This window comes from Panthera pardus, unplaced genomic scaffold, assembly GCF_024362965.1.
Source record: "Panthera pardus isolate Hobbes unplaced genomic scaffold, ASM2436296v1 HiC_scaffold_20, whole genome shotgun sequence".
Classification (NCBI taxonomy): Eukaryota; Metazoa; Chordata; class Mammalia; order Carnivora; family Felidae; genus Panthera; species Panthera pardus.
Window position 1 is genome coordinate 79,696,643 of NW_026526766.1, and position 15,214 is coordinate 79,711,856.

Genomic DNA, 15,214 nt, shown 5'->3' on the forward strand with positions numbered 1-15,214 from the left:
TCCCCCAAAGGCATTTTGTTCAGAGAGGAGAGAAGAGAAATCCTTTTTTTCTTCTCTTATGGATACAACAGAGAGGTTATAAGAAGCTAAATACAGGAAAGAGACCCCCTGAATACAGAAACTGTATGCTGGTGTGGTTTTTTGTTTTTGTTTTTGTTTTGTTTTGTTTTTTGTTTTTAATCAGGAGAGAGAATATTGGATGGCAGAGAATTTTTCACATAAATAAGTACTACACAGTCACTTTTGGACTTTATCCAACCTCACTTCAGCTTTACAGAGCCAAAGCATATTCCACCTGGCTTTTTTGAACATTCTGTTCCGAATTTGTAAAAGTCAAAAAATAGAAAATTCAATATTACATCTCCATTTGCCTTCTTTTGTATGTTAGCAATCTGGAATTAGGCCTCCTGTCAATGAATTCAAATGAATGAGTTTGGTTTTTTTTTTAAGTTTAAATTTTTGAAAGTGAGAGAGAAAGCATGAGCAGGGGAGAGGGACAGAGAGAGAGAGAGGGAGAGAGAGAGTCCCAAGCAGGCTCCACGGTATCAGTGCACAGCCTGATGTGGGGCTTGAACCCAAAAACTGTGAGATCACGACCTGAGCTGAAATCAAGAGTCGGAAGCTTAACGGACTGAGCCACGCAGGTGTCCCTCTCATGAATGAGGGTTTGATAAGAGCCTTTGTAGGTATTGCACAGCTGTGGAACATAAGAATTGGAAAACACCTGGGGATGAGATAGTTCGGTATCCTTGCCCTACAGAAGAGGCCCAGAGAAGTGAGCTGGTTTGCTACAGGTCACATGAGGACTTTGCAGCAGAGGCTACCCCCCAGGTGGCCTCCTCCACTATCAGAGAGCCCTCCTTTGCGCCCACTATAGGGTCCCACGCCGTGACTCTGGCTTTGCCCTGAACAAGTTTGCTCACCTCTCCCTGTGACAAGTATTGTGAATATAAAGACAACTCCCCCAGAAGAGAGGTACCCAAGAGCAGAAATGGCAGTTAGGAGGAAGGGAAAGGGGAACCTTCTTCGCAGAAAGACATGAGGGAATGAGGAAGGATGTCTGAGAGGGAACAGAGGGCAGAGACTGGACAGGGATGGAAGGAGATATCGTGAGCAGACTGGCCAGTGAGGGAATCCTGAAGAGAGAGAGATTGGGCAAGCATTGGCAATGGCTGGGAAGGAGGCAGTGGGAAGCAGTGTGCTGTTCCTTGAGGTCAGTGGGCTCAGGTTATACTGATTGGAGGAGGTGGCTCAGATCCTGGACTGGGTGTCAGGGTCTGCGGCTTGAGGCCCTGGCTTTGCCACCAACTCTGTGACAACTTGGCAGGTTACCTCACCTCTTTGTGTCTCTGTCTCTTTATTTCTAAACTTTTTTTTAAGTTAATTTATTTATTTGGAGAGAAAGAGAGAGAGCATGAGCAGGGGAGGGGCAGAGAGAGAGAGAGAGAGAGAGAGAGAGAGAGAGAGAGAATCCCAAGCAGGCCCAGCACTGTCAGTGCAGAGCCTGATGCAGGGCTCAAACTCACAAACTGTGAGATCATGACCTGAGTCGAAACCAAGATTCGGAGGCTTAACGGACAGAGCCACCCAGGCGCCCGTCTTTATTTCTAAAATAAGGGATTACAATATCATCCCTAAAATCCTTTTCATCTCAAATCTATGACACAACGCGATGGAATTTCTGAGTTATCCATACTGAGTGCTTTGACATCACATGTGATGATCAGTAAAATCAGCAGAGTACCAACCACAGAAATCAGCTATTGAGAATATGAAGAATAAGGAAACAGAGCCCAACAGGAAGTGCTGAGGGGTAATGAAAGGAAGAAGGCAGAAGCCTGCGCTCGAACATGGCTTTGCCACTGACTGATTCACTCTATGTGAGCACTAAGATACGTACACATAGAATAATGGCCCCTGAAGACGTCCACGTCCTAATTCCCTGAACCTGTGAATACGTTACCTTATGCAGCAAAAGGGACTTGCAGATGTGATTAATTTAAGGGTCTTGCAATCAAGAGATTATTCTGGATTATCTGGGGGGGGAGGGGGGGTGCCCAGTGTAATCACTAGGGTCTTTATAAGGGAAAGAAGCAGGGGAGATGGTGGCCTCCAGCATCTGGAAGAGGCAAGGAAGTGGATTCTCCCCTAGAGCCTCTAGGAGGAAGGCAGCCCATTGATTTCAGGCAGGACTTCTGACCTCCAGAATTGTAAGAGAATAAATCTGGGCTTTGTAACCATTAAGTGTCTGGTAAATTGTTACCAAGGAGCAACAGGAAACTGATACAGTGGCCAGTTCAGGGCTCTTGAGTTAGCCGGCGGAGGGCTGGTGGCTCTCGACACTGGCTGCCATCAGGATAACCTCTGGGGGTGAGGCTAGAGTTTTGGATAGTTCGAAAAGCTCTCCAGCTGACTTCCATGTGCAGCCTGAGTTGAGAACCACTGGCTGATAATGGCTAGGGAATTTTCTGGGGGAATGGGATCTAAGTAAGAGAGTAGAAGCTGCTTACAAGAAAATCTTTTGCTTTTTCTTTTCCTCATCCTTCTATCTCCTCTCTACCTTTCTGGAAGACAGAAAAAATAGATATTATAGTGTTTGAATTAGAAGAAGGCCAAATGTGGGAGGGAAAACTATGAGCAAAAATGAAGCTGTTCTACAAAGTAGCTAAGAATACCCATTATGGGGGCACCTGGGTGGCTCAGTCGGTTAAGCGGCCAACTTCGGCTCAGGTCATGATTCGTGGTCCGTGAGTTCGAGCCCCGCGTCGGGCTCTATGCTGACAGCTCAGAGCCTGGAGCCTGTTTCAGATTCTGTGTCTCCCTCTCTCTGACCCTCCCCCATTCATGCTCTGTCTCTCTCTGTCTCAAAAATAAATAAATGTTGAAAAAAAATTTTTTTAAAAGAATACCCATTATGTTCTGCATTTTAACAAGCGCACAATTTTGCATCTTCCGGCCATCTTAAAACTCCAAAAGATGTAAAGAGATAATACCACGGCACAAGTGAGGCCCTGAGTCTGTGCTCCCCTCTGTGGAAACAGGCTTACCTGGCACATGCTACTATGCGTTTGTAATCTGAGTCGCTGTAGCGTCTGTAGCTGGAAGCTGCACATACAAAAAACAAGCAAACAAAAAATGAGAGTAAACCATTCTTAGCTGTTTTGTGCCCTGTCGCAACAGAATAATTAACGAAAAGGTCCCTGAACACATTTAAACATGATTTTTGACTTGGAAGCTGGCGCTGCTGGTGATTTTAATGGCAATTCATGGCTGCTGACAATACCAATAGCTGTAACAGTTCCCTGCTCTCAAAGAAGTTACGATTTAAGGAAGGAGTTATTGAAGGTAACGTGTTTGCAGAAGGTTGGAGGGAGGAAGGGCCGATGCTTGGATTCACTGGTGGCCGGAAAGTTTCCTGTAGGAACAGGCCTTTGAGCCACAAATGGAAGCTATCAGGGCAGAGGAGAGCATGTACCCTGACCCCAGAGCCAAGGTTAGAGGGGTACCTCAGGGTGCAAGGGGGCTTGCTTTTGGAGTGGAGGAGAGCACCAACCCACCAGGAGAGGGATGTGAAGGCCACAGGTAGAAAAAAAAAGGCACACAATTACAGTGTGTATCGTTCTGTTTTACCTTCTATGTCTTGGGCTTCAATTTTCAAATGAAAGCTGCAGATTTCCTCAGAAGTACTGGTTTTCTGAACCACGGTTGTTACCTACGTTGGGACGTGTGAACAATAGTCTATTTAAAACAGGACAGGGCAGCCACTCTGGAAAACAGTGTAGAGGTTCCTCCAAAAATTAAAATGAGAACTACCCTATGCCCCAGCAATTGCACTACTAGGAATTGATCCAAAGGATACAGGAGTGCTGATTCAAAGGGGCATATGCACCCCAATGTTTATAGAAGCACTATCAACAATAGCCAAAGTACGGAAAGGGCCCAAATGTCTATCAACTGATAAAGAAGATGTGGTATGTATGTATGTATACACACACACACACACACACACACACACACACACACACACACACAAATATATATAATGGAATACTACTTGGTGATGAAAAAGAATGAAATCTTGCCATTTGCAACAACATAGATGGAAATGGAGGATATTATGCTAAGTGAAATAAGTCAGAGAAAGACATATATCACATGACTTCACTCATATGTGGAATTTGAGAAACTTAACAGATGACCATGGGGGAAGGGAAGGAAAAATAAGATAAAAACAGAGAGGGAGGCAAACCATAAGAGAGACTCTTAAATACAGAGAACAAACTGAGGGTTGATGGCGATGGGCTAAACGGGTGATGGGCATTAAGGAGGACACTTGTGTCGTATGTAAGTGATGGATCACTGGGTTCTACTCCTGAAGCCAAGACTACACTGTATGTTAACTAACTTAAGAATAAAAAACAAAAAACAGGACAGTGGGGAAGGCATCATGGCTGTACTGTTGCTGCAGGTGAAATGCCCAAAGTATTGACTCCACAATCCAGTACAAATGGGGTGTAGCAAAGACTCATTTCCCAACATCTGGACTTTCAGCGAACTCTATAATTTGAAACATACCTGAGAAGCCCAAGTAGGCAAAAAAAAAAAAAAAAAAAAAAAAAAAATGACATCTAGCCAGGCAGAATCTTGCCAAATCCCATGTGGTCAAATCTGAGTACTTTACTGTATAGAAAAGTTCCTAAGCCTCTTGTCCTGGAACCTGTATACTCTAGTTTCATGCAAAACACTTCAAGGCCAGGAAGTATGGTTTTCTCCTAACCCCCATGCCACCATAGTAAATGACAAAGTACAGGTGTGCAGGGAAGGACAGAGGTGCTGCCAGAAGTAGATATACTGAGAGCAACTACAAGTGACAGAGAAAATGCACAGTCTGTCTCCCCCACCAACCCAACCATGCAATCTCATAAAGTCTTAGACGGAATGGACATGCCAAAGATAAGAGTGTAACTGAAATCATCAGTAGAGTGTTAACTGATGCTTAGAATATGTAGTTCATCTTAGCCATTCGGCAGTCAGTCACACGTTTCTCTAAGCTGTTTGTGTATGTGCATGCAGTCTACAGTTAAAATAATAGAAACTTAAGTCCTTACATATATTCATCAATCTGCAAGGATGCTGGAGAATTGCGATGTGACTATGTTACTAACCATAGAAAGCAGGGATATGTATGTGTGTATAATCACATACATGCATCATATGCACATACAACTACAGAACTGTAAAATTATATATATATGTATAATTATATATATATATATAATTTCCACAAATACAAAGACTATATACGTACAAGGATTAACGTAGCCATCTGCAAAAAGAAATTGTGAGGACCGCTACTGAGACAGCTAAAAAGAACGAGTAAATGAATCCTACTTTAGTCCTGGTTGCCCAAGTCTAGATCTCTGTAACTTTGTGGCAAAGTCCCTAACTTTCTTTCATGTTACTTAGGACAAGCAGACATATGGTTGAAATCGGCTCTCAATGAAATACTTACGTGCACCGTAGCCACGCCATTGCTATACCCAGTACTGACGACGAGGTCATCATTGAGGGGCACCTGGAAAGGTGGATGAGAAACTGTGCTTTGTTTTCTTCTTCAATAGGGAGGGAGGACAGAACAATGAAAAGTAGCCTGACACCTGCCAGCTTCCTCTCTCTGGGCTTCTGTGAGATTCAATGGATAAGACAGTGGAGATCCTGTGCACACAGATGCTAGAAGTGCTGGAAATTCCTTTTCCCTTGTCCGTATGAATACCACGTCTTGAGCTCTCCTGAGCAAGCCCGCAAAACCAACACAGCAGAAGCCACTTTGGGTTATGTTTTCATTTATATATGGTTATGATAGAACTGGATCTTCATCTCCTTTTGCCAACGGAATAAATCCCTTTCAGTGCCTCAGGAGGAGGCTCATCTCCTCCACTTCCACTGGTCTTTTATTCAAACCCCGTTGCCCCATCCGGCACCTCACTTAAGCCTGCCAGATCCTTAGGTGCTGACACTCTTCTTCCGTCCTTGCAGGAGGAGAGCGAAGGTCAGGACTGGGTTAAGAAAGCCTCCCCTCCGGAGAAGCTCTGTTGTACAAATGCTCCCTGATGTGTGGAAGGCGTGGGAGAGGCCATCCTGAGCAAGAGGCCCAAAGAGTAGGTTTCTTGCTCGCTCCAAGGCTGCGGGCTGCCCGTTCCCTCACTTAGCACACTAGTGCAAAGGGGATCCGGTGTGCATGAAGAGTTGTCAGCCCTTCCTCTAGATTTTAGTAAATGTAGATAACAAGGCCAATTCTCTTGTTCTCCCTGATGGAAGATAGCAGCATTTACTGAAAAGCCAGTGCATCAAGATGCTGCATGAGGAATGGGTTCTATGAACTTGAGTGACAGATAGGTTTGGGAAATGAATACTGTTGCCCTGCCCCCGTCCCCATGTCCCTCCATTGCCCATTCTTCCCCCGGGTCACCACAATTACTCACATACATATGAAGGGTGGGGTAGGAATCCTCTATGAACAAACTTGATTAACTTCATTTAAACTAGAGTGTCCCACACTAACTTGACCACCAAACCTTTGTTAGGTAATGCATTTCAGGAAATGCTGGCATAGAGATATTCCAGACTAGATACTCATAGCCTGAGTTTTATACAAAGACAGCGTCATGGGCTGAGTTTTAGTTATTTAAAAATGGCAAGAGGCCCTTACAGCATTAGCCCTGTAGAGAAGAATTGACTGCGGTTACATCTCTGGTGGGCCTACCTTGCCGCTCAGGTCAAGAGCTCCTCATGAGATCTTACACCATTGGCTTGGAATGTGAACCTCTGGTGAAGTCTACACGCTCCCAGAGAAAGGAGACACATTGCCAACCCTGGGGGCCATAAGCACACGTGCCTGCAGAGGCCCAGGCACCAAGCAAGGGCACACAAAGAGCGCGCACACACACACACACACACACACACAGACACACACACACACACAAACACATATCACGTGACTGCCAGAAACTGGGACCGGCTGAAGAGTGCTTGCTGTGGCCAACACCCTGTTGCCTGATCGTCCGGTTTTTTAAGAGTTTGGAGGCAGATTTTTATTTGAGGTCTCTGGACTTTCAAGTGTTGGAATATTTCTATATCTCTGTCTATATATCCGTATCCATACCTATCTTTTTCTTTTATCTGTGGGCCAATTGTTTTTAATTTTCGCGTTCAATTTTATTTCTCATGCCTACTTACTTCTCCCAACCATGGATTTGTAGAGCATGTAGACAGTTAAAAACTATTTCCAGTCATCTGTGTATTTAAATATGACCTAAAAGAATCTGAAATGTGGTAATTAGAAAAATATATGTTAGCAGCCGTTTACTAGCAGCTACTCTTATCGACACAGAAACTAGTTCTTCCAACGTGTCCTTTACTTTGGGAAATTTTCACAGGCCATTGAGGTTTTCATAAAAAAAAAAAAATTCAGCAGGGGTACATGGGGTAAGCTGTCAGGGGACCCAAAGGCCAATCCCTCAGTTTGGCCATACTTTGTGTGTATGACGGGCCCACATGGAACCACGTGGATGTCCACACGTGTCTTCCCTCTCACTCTACCACTGCACCTTTGTGCATACTGTTCTCTCTGACTAGAATGTTTTCCCCCTTTTCTTCACCTTGCTAACTCATCCTGATTCTCCCAGATTTAACCTGCGCATCTGGACGCACTTGACAAATTCCTACCTCTCACCTTGGGTCAGGAGGCCCTGCTCTGTCCTTCCATGTCCCTACCAAGGCTCTTATTTTTTTACTGTCTGTTAAAACAGCAGTCTCCCCGAGTACCCAGTTTCTTCATACACTTTGCTTTTGAATTCCCAGTGCCCTGGGACATAGCAGGTACTCAATGTATTTTTAAGTAGTAAATAGATACATTTGTAAAGTAAGAGGGGAACACATGACTTCAAAGGGCCCACCCACTTATAAAATTTTATAAAAAGTCCTTAATTTACCTCTATTGGCCTCCCAAGGAAATTCGTCTCTGTCATCTTATAACGGTGGAGGTCACCTTTATGCTTGTAAGAGACATTGATGTCCATGTTCAAGTGGAGTTGTTTTATCAGGAGTGAATATTCCGTCAGGCCCTCGATGGCATTAATCGTATCCTGTCAGCAATCAGCAAGGCACAAAAACAGGTTTAGCTCATTTATATCTTCCCTGTATTTACAAATCCGCTTTCTTATGAGAGAGTGAGGATGCACTGACCAGTGGGGAAACTCCAGCTGACTGAGTGAAACTGGTGAAGGGCTCCTAGGTGGAGGTCTCTCCCTCCCCAGTAGGGACGCTGCTGTTGGCAGGGAGAGGAAGGAGGTGTGGCCTCAGTTCCAGGCTCTCCAGGTGTCCTGGGTGCATGACCTCAGGCCAGTCACTCTTTGCAGAATGCCTCCTAATCCTTGCATGACTGTCTCCTTTTTATCCTTAAGTCTCACCTTAGATAACTCCACAGTGAGGCCATAAATACATTCTCCCTCTCTATTATTCCGTTTTCATTTTCTGCTTCTACCACTGTAATGTAAGATTTCTTAGCATCCATTACATTTAGTAGCTACTGAACAAGTATTTGTTGAAGGAATGAATGGGTGAACTTTATTTTTCTAGGTCTCCTCTTCCTCATGTGCAAGATTGGGAAATGTGACTGACTAGATCAGAGGCGTCAAACACGTGGCTACCCCGTCTGCCTGTGACATGGCATGATAATCAATGGGACACTCTTCCCTGCTAAGCCTACACTTGTCTCCAAGATGAAATTCATTTGCCTCCTCAGATTACATAATCACTAAAGTAACCTTAAAGGACCCCTCTAGCTCTAAATTTTATAAACACATAGAAACACATTCTACGATCATCCAAACATTCAAGGAACAGAGAAGATGCTAACGTTTGAGCTCATCTTTGAAACCAGAGCATATTATACAACTACATAATAACTACAAAACATACATACATAAATGAGTTTACACTGGTAGCTAGGCAAACCGTAACAGTCAGTATTTCTCTCACTTTTTACTCATTTTGGGGGGGAGGGAATCTCAGTACTTTGGTCCACACGGTGGCCTCTGTTCATTACATAGGATGTGATGGAATCACTGATAACCTTACTAGCCCTTCGTGATCATTAAGAATCATAGAGGAAGTACTGGATTTAGAGTCAGGAGATGTGAGTTTTGATTTTGGCTGTGCCACTAACTCCATGAACGAACCTCTTGGGGCTGACTTCCTCCGCTGTAGGAGAAGGGTGTCACTGCAGATAATCTCCAAGGGTCTTTTGACTCTAGTCATTTATTCAGATCTTGGTGGGAGGACGAAAGCATGGGCGACAGAATGAATGTGGCACATGTCATGCAGGAGGAGGGCAAATGTCTTCAGGAGGGTAAAACCAGACAGAGAAATGTTACCTGGGTTGAATAAAAGCCGCCTCCGTACCTCTGCTCTTCAGATAGCCATCTGATGATTGGGTTAACGTAATTTATGTCTTTCAAGCTCAGACTGGTGAGTAAAGCGTAGGCAGTGGTTTCTACCACGTGTGCTGTACTGGGGTTAGGTGTGGATGTGCTTTCCTGTTGAAGATCGTCTTTCCAGAAGCGATAAATGACTGGATCGCCTGAACATCAGCAAATCACATTCATTAATGTGATTAAAAATGTGAATTCGAGGGGTGCCTGGGTGGCTCAGTTAGTTAAGTGTCTGACTCTTGATTTTAGCTCAGGTCATGATCTCACAGTTTGTGAGACTGAGCCCCATGTTGGGCTCTGTGCTGACAGTGCGGAGCCTGCTTGGGATTCTTTCTCTCCCTCTCTCTCTGCCCCTCCCCTGCTCATGCTTGTGCTCTCTTGCTCTCTCTCCCTCTCTCAAAATAAATAAATAAATTAAAAAAATACATGTGAATTTGATATACTTCTAGCAGGTTTCTAGACATTTTTACTGGTAGTGGCCTTCTGATTTCTAGAAGTTTCTTACTCTTTTGTAAGAAGAACTTCTTCAAGGTGACCAGTACATAATAAGATCTCTTAATACAGTGCTCTTTGTCTTTACTCAAAAAGGTCATCATGCAAAGCCCTCATGTACTGGGGAGAAGCAGTACTGTAAAGGGAGAAGTGTAACCAACTGGTAACCAGTACACCCAGGTTCTAATCTCTGCTCTACTAGGAAATGACCATGTCATTTTGGAAGAATTCTGTTTTGTTCTGTGGGACTCATTTTCTAATACCTAAAGTGTACGTAGTACTTATTTCCTTGTAGTGAAACTCAGATGAGATACCAGATGTAACTTTTTATCAACCAGAGAGCACCATACACATAGAAAGCTTTATTGTGATTATTGACGCGGTGAGATAGATTGGAGAACTTTTCTCCCTGACAGAAAAAAAATCTACAACCTAGAAATTGAGATCACACCCAAAATCTTAGTTCATTCTTTTTTAATCTCCTCAAGTTTAAAGCACTAAAGATAATTTCATATATGTAGCACTTTTCATAAATTAGGTTCTAAATTATATTTGTTATTGCTGTAGTAATTTAAACTGTCACTTTAAGTCCTTTTTTTGTGCAAATTATATTTTAAAAAACAGTGAGGCATATTTGGAAATTATTTTTGAAGATTAGTCAAAATTTTGATGTATCTGTTTACAATTCATAATTACATTATTTACATGACTTTGGGTAATGCTTCCCCTCCCTCTCAGAGACTCAGATTTGCTGTATTCAGAATAAAAGATTTGGTTTTTAAAGATATTTGCAGCTCAAACATTATTTGAATTATTAAGATCTCTTCTAGCTCTTCAATTCTATGATTTTATGATCCCTGTCTTACAAGACCCAAGACATTTCTTTTGTGTTATTTTAAAAGCACTGTACAAGTGGTTTCGAGGTGTATTTTATGATTCAGTCATTTTTATTTTTATTTATTTTTTTTTTTAATTTTTTTTTTTTTCAACGTTTTTTATTTATTTTTGGGACAGAGAGAGACAGAGCATGAACGGGGGAGGGGCAGAGAGAGAGGGAGACACAGAATCGGAAACAGGCTCCAGGCTCCGAGCCATCAGCCCAGAGCCTGACGCGGGGCTCGAACTCACGGACCGCGAGATCGTGACCTGGCTGAAGTCGGACGCTTAACCGACTGCGCCACCCAGGCGCCCCGATTCAGTCATTTTTAAACGATGACAGAAATAAAATCTTGTAAACAGTGACACACCTCGTGTTAGATTTATTAAGCTTTCAGAAAACCTCAGCCAGAAGAGGGCTCAGAAGTACCCAACCATATCCATGCTGGTACGGGCACACTGGCCAATGATCACTGCTACCCTCTTTCCATTTCTTTACTCTTGACCTATAGGAAGTGGTATCTTTATGTTTCAAAATGAAATACGTATATAGCCAACTCAGTACAATATAAGCCAGAGTGGAAAGTGCAATAAACTGGTAATCAGTACACCTCTGATAAAAAATCCTCCAATGCCTTCCCTTTTCACTCAAAGCAGAAGTTAAAGTTTTAGTGCTTCCACTGCCCCCCTCCCCCCCACCCATCCAGTACCTTGATGTGAATGAGACACAGGCACCCTTTGCTCTGGGCAGAAGCAGACCCAAACTAGGATGCATGGCTAGGGGGGTGCCCGGGCTGGATTTCAGCCTCAGTTCACTGGCTTGGGTGGGGGCTGTCTACATTGCACAACTGTATACAGGGGTCTTGCAGAGCTCCTGTGATGACCTCCAAGGCTGTATATGACCTTCCTTGTCATTCATGGAGCTCCAGGCACCCTCCTGCCTCAGGCATTTGCACATGCGGCTTCTCCATCAGGAACATTCCTCAAGATATCCACCAGCTTGCTTCCTCACCTCCTTCAGGTCTCTACTCAAGTACCACCTGCTCAGTGAGGCTCAAGCCTGACCACTGTATCTAAAATTACAACCTACCCCTTCTCCTTGTCTCCTTTCCCTGCTTTATTTTGCTTCATATCAATCATCCAACCTATTCACTGTATGCAGTATTTCACTTACCATGTTTGTCCGTCTCTCCATAACTAGAATGTAAGTTTCACAAGGACCTGGATTTTTTTTTTTTTTTGCTTTGTTTTGTTTTATTTTGGTCTGTTGCTTTATCCCCAGAACCTGGAACAGTATCTGGTACATAGGAGGTACTCAGTACATAAGCTGCGTGAATGAATAACAGCACTTAATATATCGTATTGTGACGGTTGGTTTCTCGAGGGCAGACACCGTGCCTTACTCAACTTTGCCTGCCCTAACCTCCTTCACAGAATTGGCACACTCTACATGCTTAAATGCTTGCTGAAAAAATTGTGTGAAATAAGTCATACCTTTAACCAAAGCTTTCTTCTTCAGGGCTGAGACAATTGAACGAAACTGCGGGTGGGTTTTATCTCCCAGGGAAAGAGCGTAAGCAGCAATGGCCAGTGTAAAGGTGCTCTGGGCTGAGAGGGTATTTTCAAGCAGAAAGGTGTCAGCTTTAGTGATAGCCGTGTTGATTTTCTGGAACAAGAGCAGAGGGTACCTAAGTTTGTCAAGCCTCAACCTGTCAACTGATGGGAACCACCCCCGGGGGGGCACCATCCTGGGGCAGGCAAGGCGAAGGGTGGAAAGAAGACTGTCCTCATAGAAGTGGATGGTGTCTCACTGGAACAGATCCCTCTGGGAGAAGGAGCAGAGCCTAATCTCAGAAGGGGAAACATGCTCGTCCAAACCGGGTTAGGCTTTTTGCCCCTGGCAAAGGGCATCTCTGGAGACGTTTTCGCCTTTAGTTTCTGCTTCCCGCAGCAGATGCAGCCCCTGGGAAGGAGAAGCCAGGCCTAGACTTTCATCACTCCCCCTCAGCAGAGCTGGGACAGACTCACATTTTCAAACAGAGTTTTACTAAAGAAAACCATAAATAGCAGGAAAAGAACCAAAAGCTACCAAAGTGCTTTTTGATCCTAAGAATTCCTGGGAACATCGTCTCTATTACTCGGTCCCGACCTAAGTGCGTGAGGAGGAAGCCGGAGTGATGTCGTGGTCAGCTCTCCTGGCTCCTCCCGTCCCAGCTCCCCTGCCCCTCCCTCACGCACCAGTGGGTGTCAGCTTGTCCTCTAGGCCCCTGGGAACTTGTCCTTGTTGACTATTTTGCCTCGTTAAGTATAAATAACAATTCTCTTGGAAAAAACTACAAACATTATTTTGTTCTGTGGCTGAAACCCTATAACCCCCTTTGGGATTTTCCATGTCTGTTCTCTATGCTGGTTTGAAGGACATGTCTCATTCGCTTCCGATTTGTAAGCAGGCACGTTTGGCCTCAGTGTGGGATGGTCTCTCCCCCGATCAGGGAAGCTCCTGCTCCCTTGGAGTCTTTCACATTGATCCACGCAGGCGAATCCTCTCCTCTCTCCCCACAACTTCCAAGCAAATGAAATGGCACAGCCCAAAGAAGCAGACAGGCTATCGTGTGTTCTCAGAGGTTCCACAATACGAGATGCCTTGGGTGTAGGGTAACAGTCACATCCGCATCAGAACATTACCAGAGATGCAGGCAGGAGGCAGAGGAGACACCGCCATTTTCCCATGTCAGCCAAAAGTTACTGGTTCTGCTGTCAGCTCCACAGTTTGCTGGCCTGTGACACTGGACAACTGAATTCACCTTACCCAGGGTCTCTAATACCTATCATAATTCTGAAATCCTTTGACCCTGAAACTAAATTCATTTTCAAGGTGGCCCCTCCCACTAAATGGTTAGGAAACAGAGGATGGGTGTTGGAGAAAGGAAACTCTTACTTACCACCAGGGAGCATATATCAAAAGCCTTTCTAATTCCAATCACAGCAAAGGCTGTCAGATATAAGGTGTTCTCCCGGGCTTCGACAGGCAAGGTACCCTACAAGTAAGCAATGTTTTAAAAACAGAATGAAATGGCGTCCTCACAGTAAAATGACCTGGGTCTAATCTCCGTTTTGAGCCTAATCTCGCCCTCTCCCTTCATCATCAGTCCTGCAGGACTACTTGCCATTTCTCAGCAAGATCTGGGTCTTTCTTACTTGCATATGTTCACGTGACTTTCTCCCCCTCATCTCCCCCCTCTGAAGCTCCGATTCATACCTCTTCACCACAAACTCTCCCCCTCCTTCAAGACTCCGTGAGGGACACCTGGGTGGCTTGGTTGCTTGAGTGACCGACTTGAGCTCAGGTCATGATCTTGCGATTCATGGGTTTGAGCCCAGCGTTGGGCTCTGTGCTGACAGCTCAGAGCCTGGAGCCTGCTTCGGATTCTGTGTCTCCCTCTCTGCCCCTCCCCTGCTCACACTCTCTTTCTCTCTCTCTCTCTCTCTCAAAAATAAATAAACATTAGAAAAATTTTAAAAACTATTTAAAAAAAAAAAGACCCTGTGAAAATGCCACCTCCTCTCTGCAGCACTATCCAGCCTCTGTTCTCCCATGCTATTTCCTCTTAGGGCAGTAACATTCCAATGCGATGCTTATAAGACCTTCCAAAGTGCCCTCTATTTACCTCTCCAGCGTTATTTTATGCCACTCATCCCCTAGCTCTCTTAGCCCCAGTTATTTGAGTGAACCTTCCTCCCTCTACACCTCAAAGTGCCAGGCACACTGTTTGCGTCAGATGGAACATTCTTCCTGCCTCCCTCCTACGTATTTCCCAGGGTCCTGGCCAAGTCATTTTCTTCAATTCCCCCACACCAGATTAGATCCCCTGCTTTCAGTGAAACTGTATTTCCCTTTTCTTAACATGCATCGCACACTTGAAATAACTTGCTAGTGTCTGACTTCTCTGCTAGATCGTAAGCTTTATGGCCTCAGCGACCACATTAGTTTAGTTCACTGTTGTGTCTCTACCATGCAGCCCTTAGTTCCCATTCAGTAAGCGTTTCTCGTATGAATAAATGAACACACACAGTTATATGTAGATTAGTGTTGTGAGTATGTAGAGCCTACTTTCCTTACCAGTGTGTGAGCTTCTCTGTGGCGGGCCATCCTTCCCACACCTCCTCCCAGATTGTGCTCAAAATAGACCCTTGCCTGTATTAGGTGCTCAGTGAATGGTTGTCGAATAAATATGGATAGATGGATGGATGGATGGATGGATAGGTGGGCATCTTAAGTAAAACACTGTTGTAGTATTTTACTCTTCAAATAGCACCTGCATGGTGTCAGTTGCCCTCCATTTCTTGTGGGAGTC

General features: G+C 44.4%; 1 protein-coding gene across 1 annotated transcript in view; it reads right to left on the reverse strand.

Moving 5' to 3' along the window:
• Positions 1–15,214, reverse strand: part of LOC109269885 (complement C5-like) — an 89,845-nt gene that overhangs the window by 17,492 nt on the left and 57,139 nt on the right. The window contains exons 27-33 of the mRNA XM_019454000.2: positions 13,802–13,897; positions 12,354–12,525; positions 9,435–9,640; positions 7,992–8,144; positions 5,513–5,575; positions 3,631–3,712; positions 3,048–3,105 (exon numbers count right to left, since the gene is read on the reverse strand). Coding sequence (XP_019309545.2) covers positions 3,048–3,105; positions 3,631–3,712; positions 5,513–5,575; positions 7,992–8,144; positions 9,435–9,640; positions 12,354–12,525; positions 13,802–13,897 — 830 coding nt within the window. The remainder of the gene's footprint in view (positions 1–3,047; positions 3,106–3,630; positions 3,713–5,512; positions 5,576–7,991; positions 8,145–9,434; positions 9,641–12,353; positions 12,526–13,801; positions 13,898–15,214) is intronic.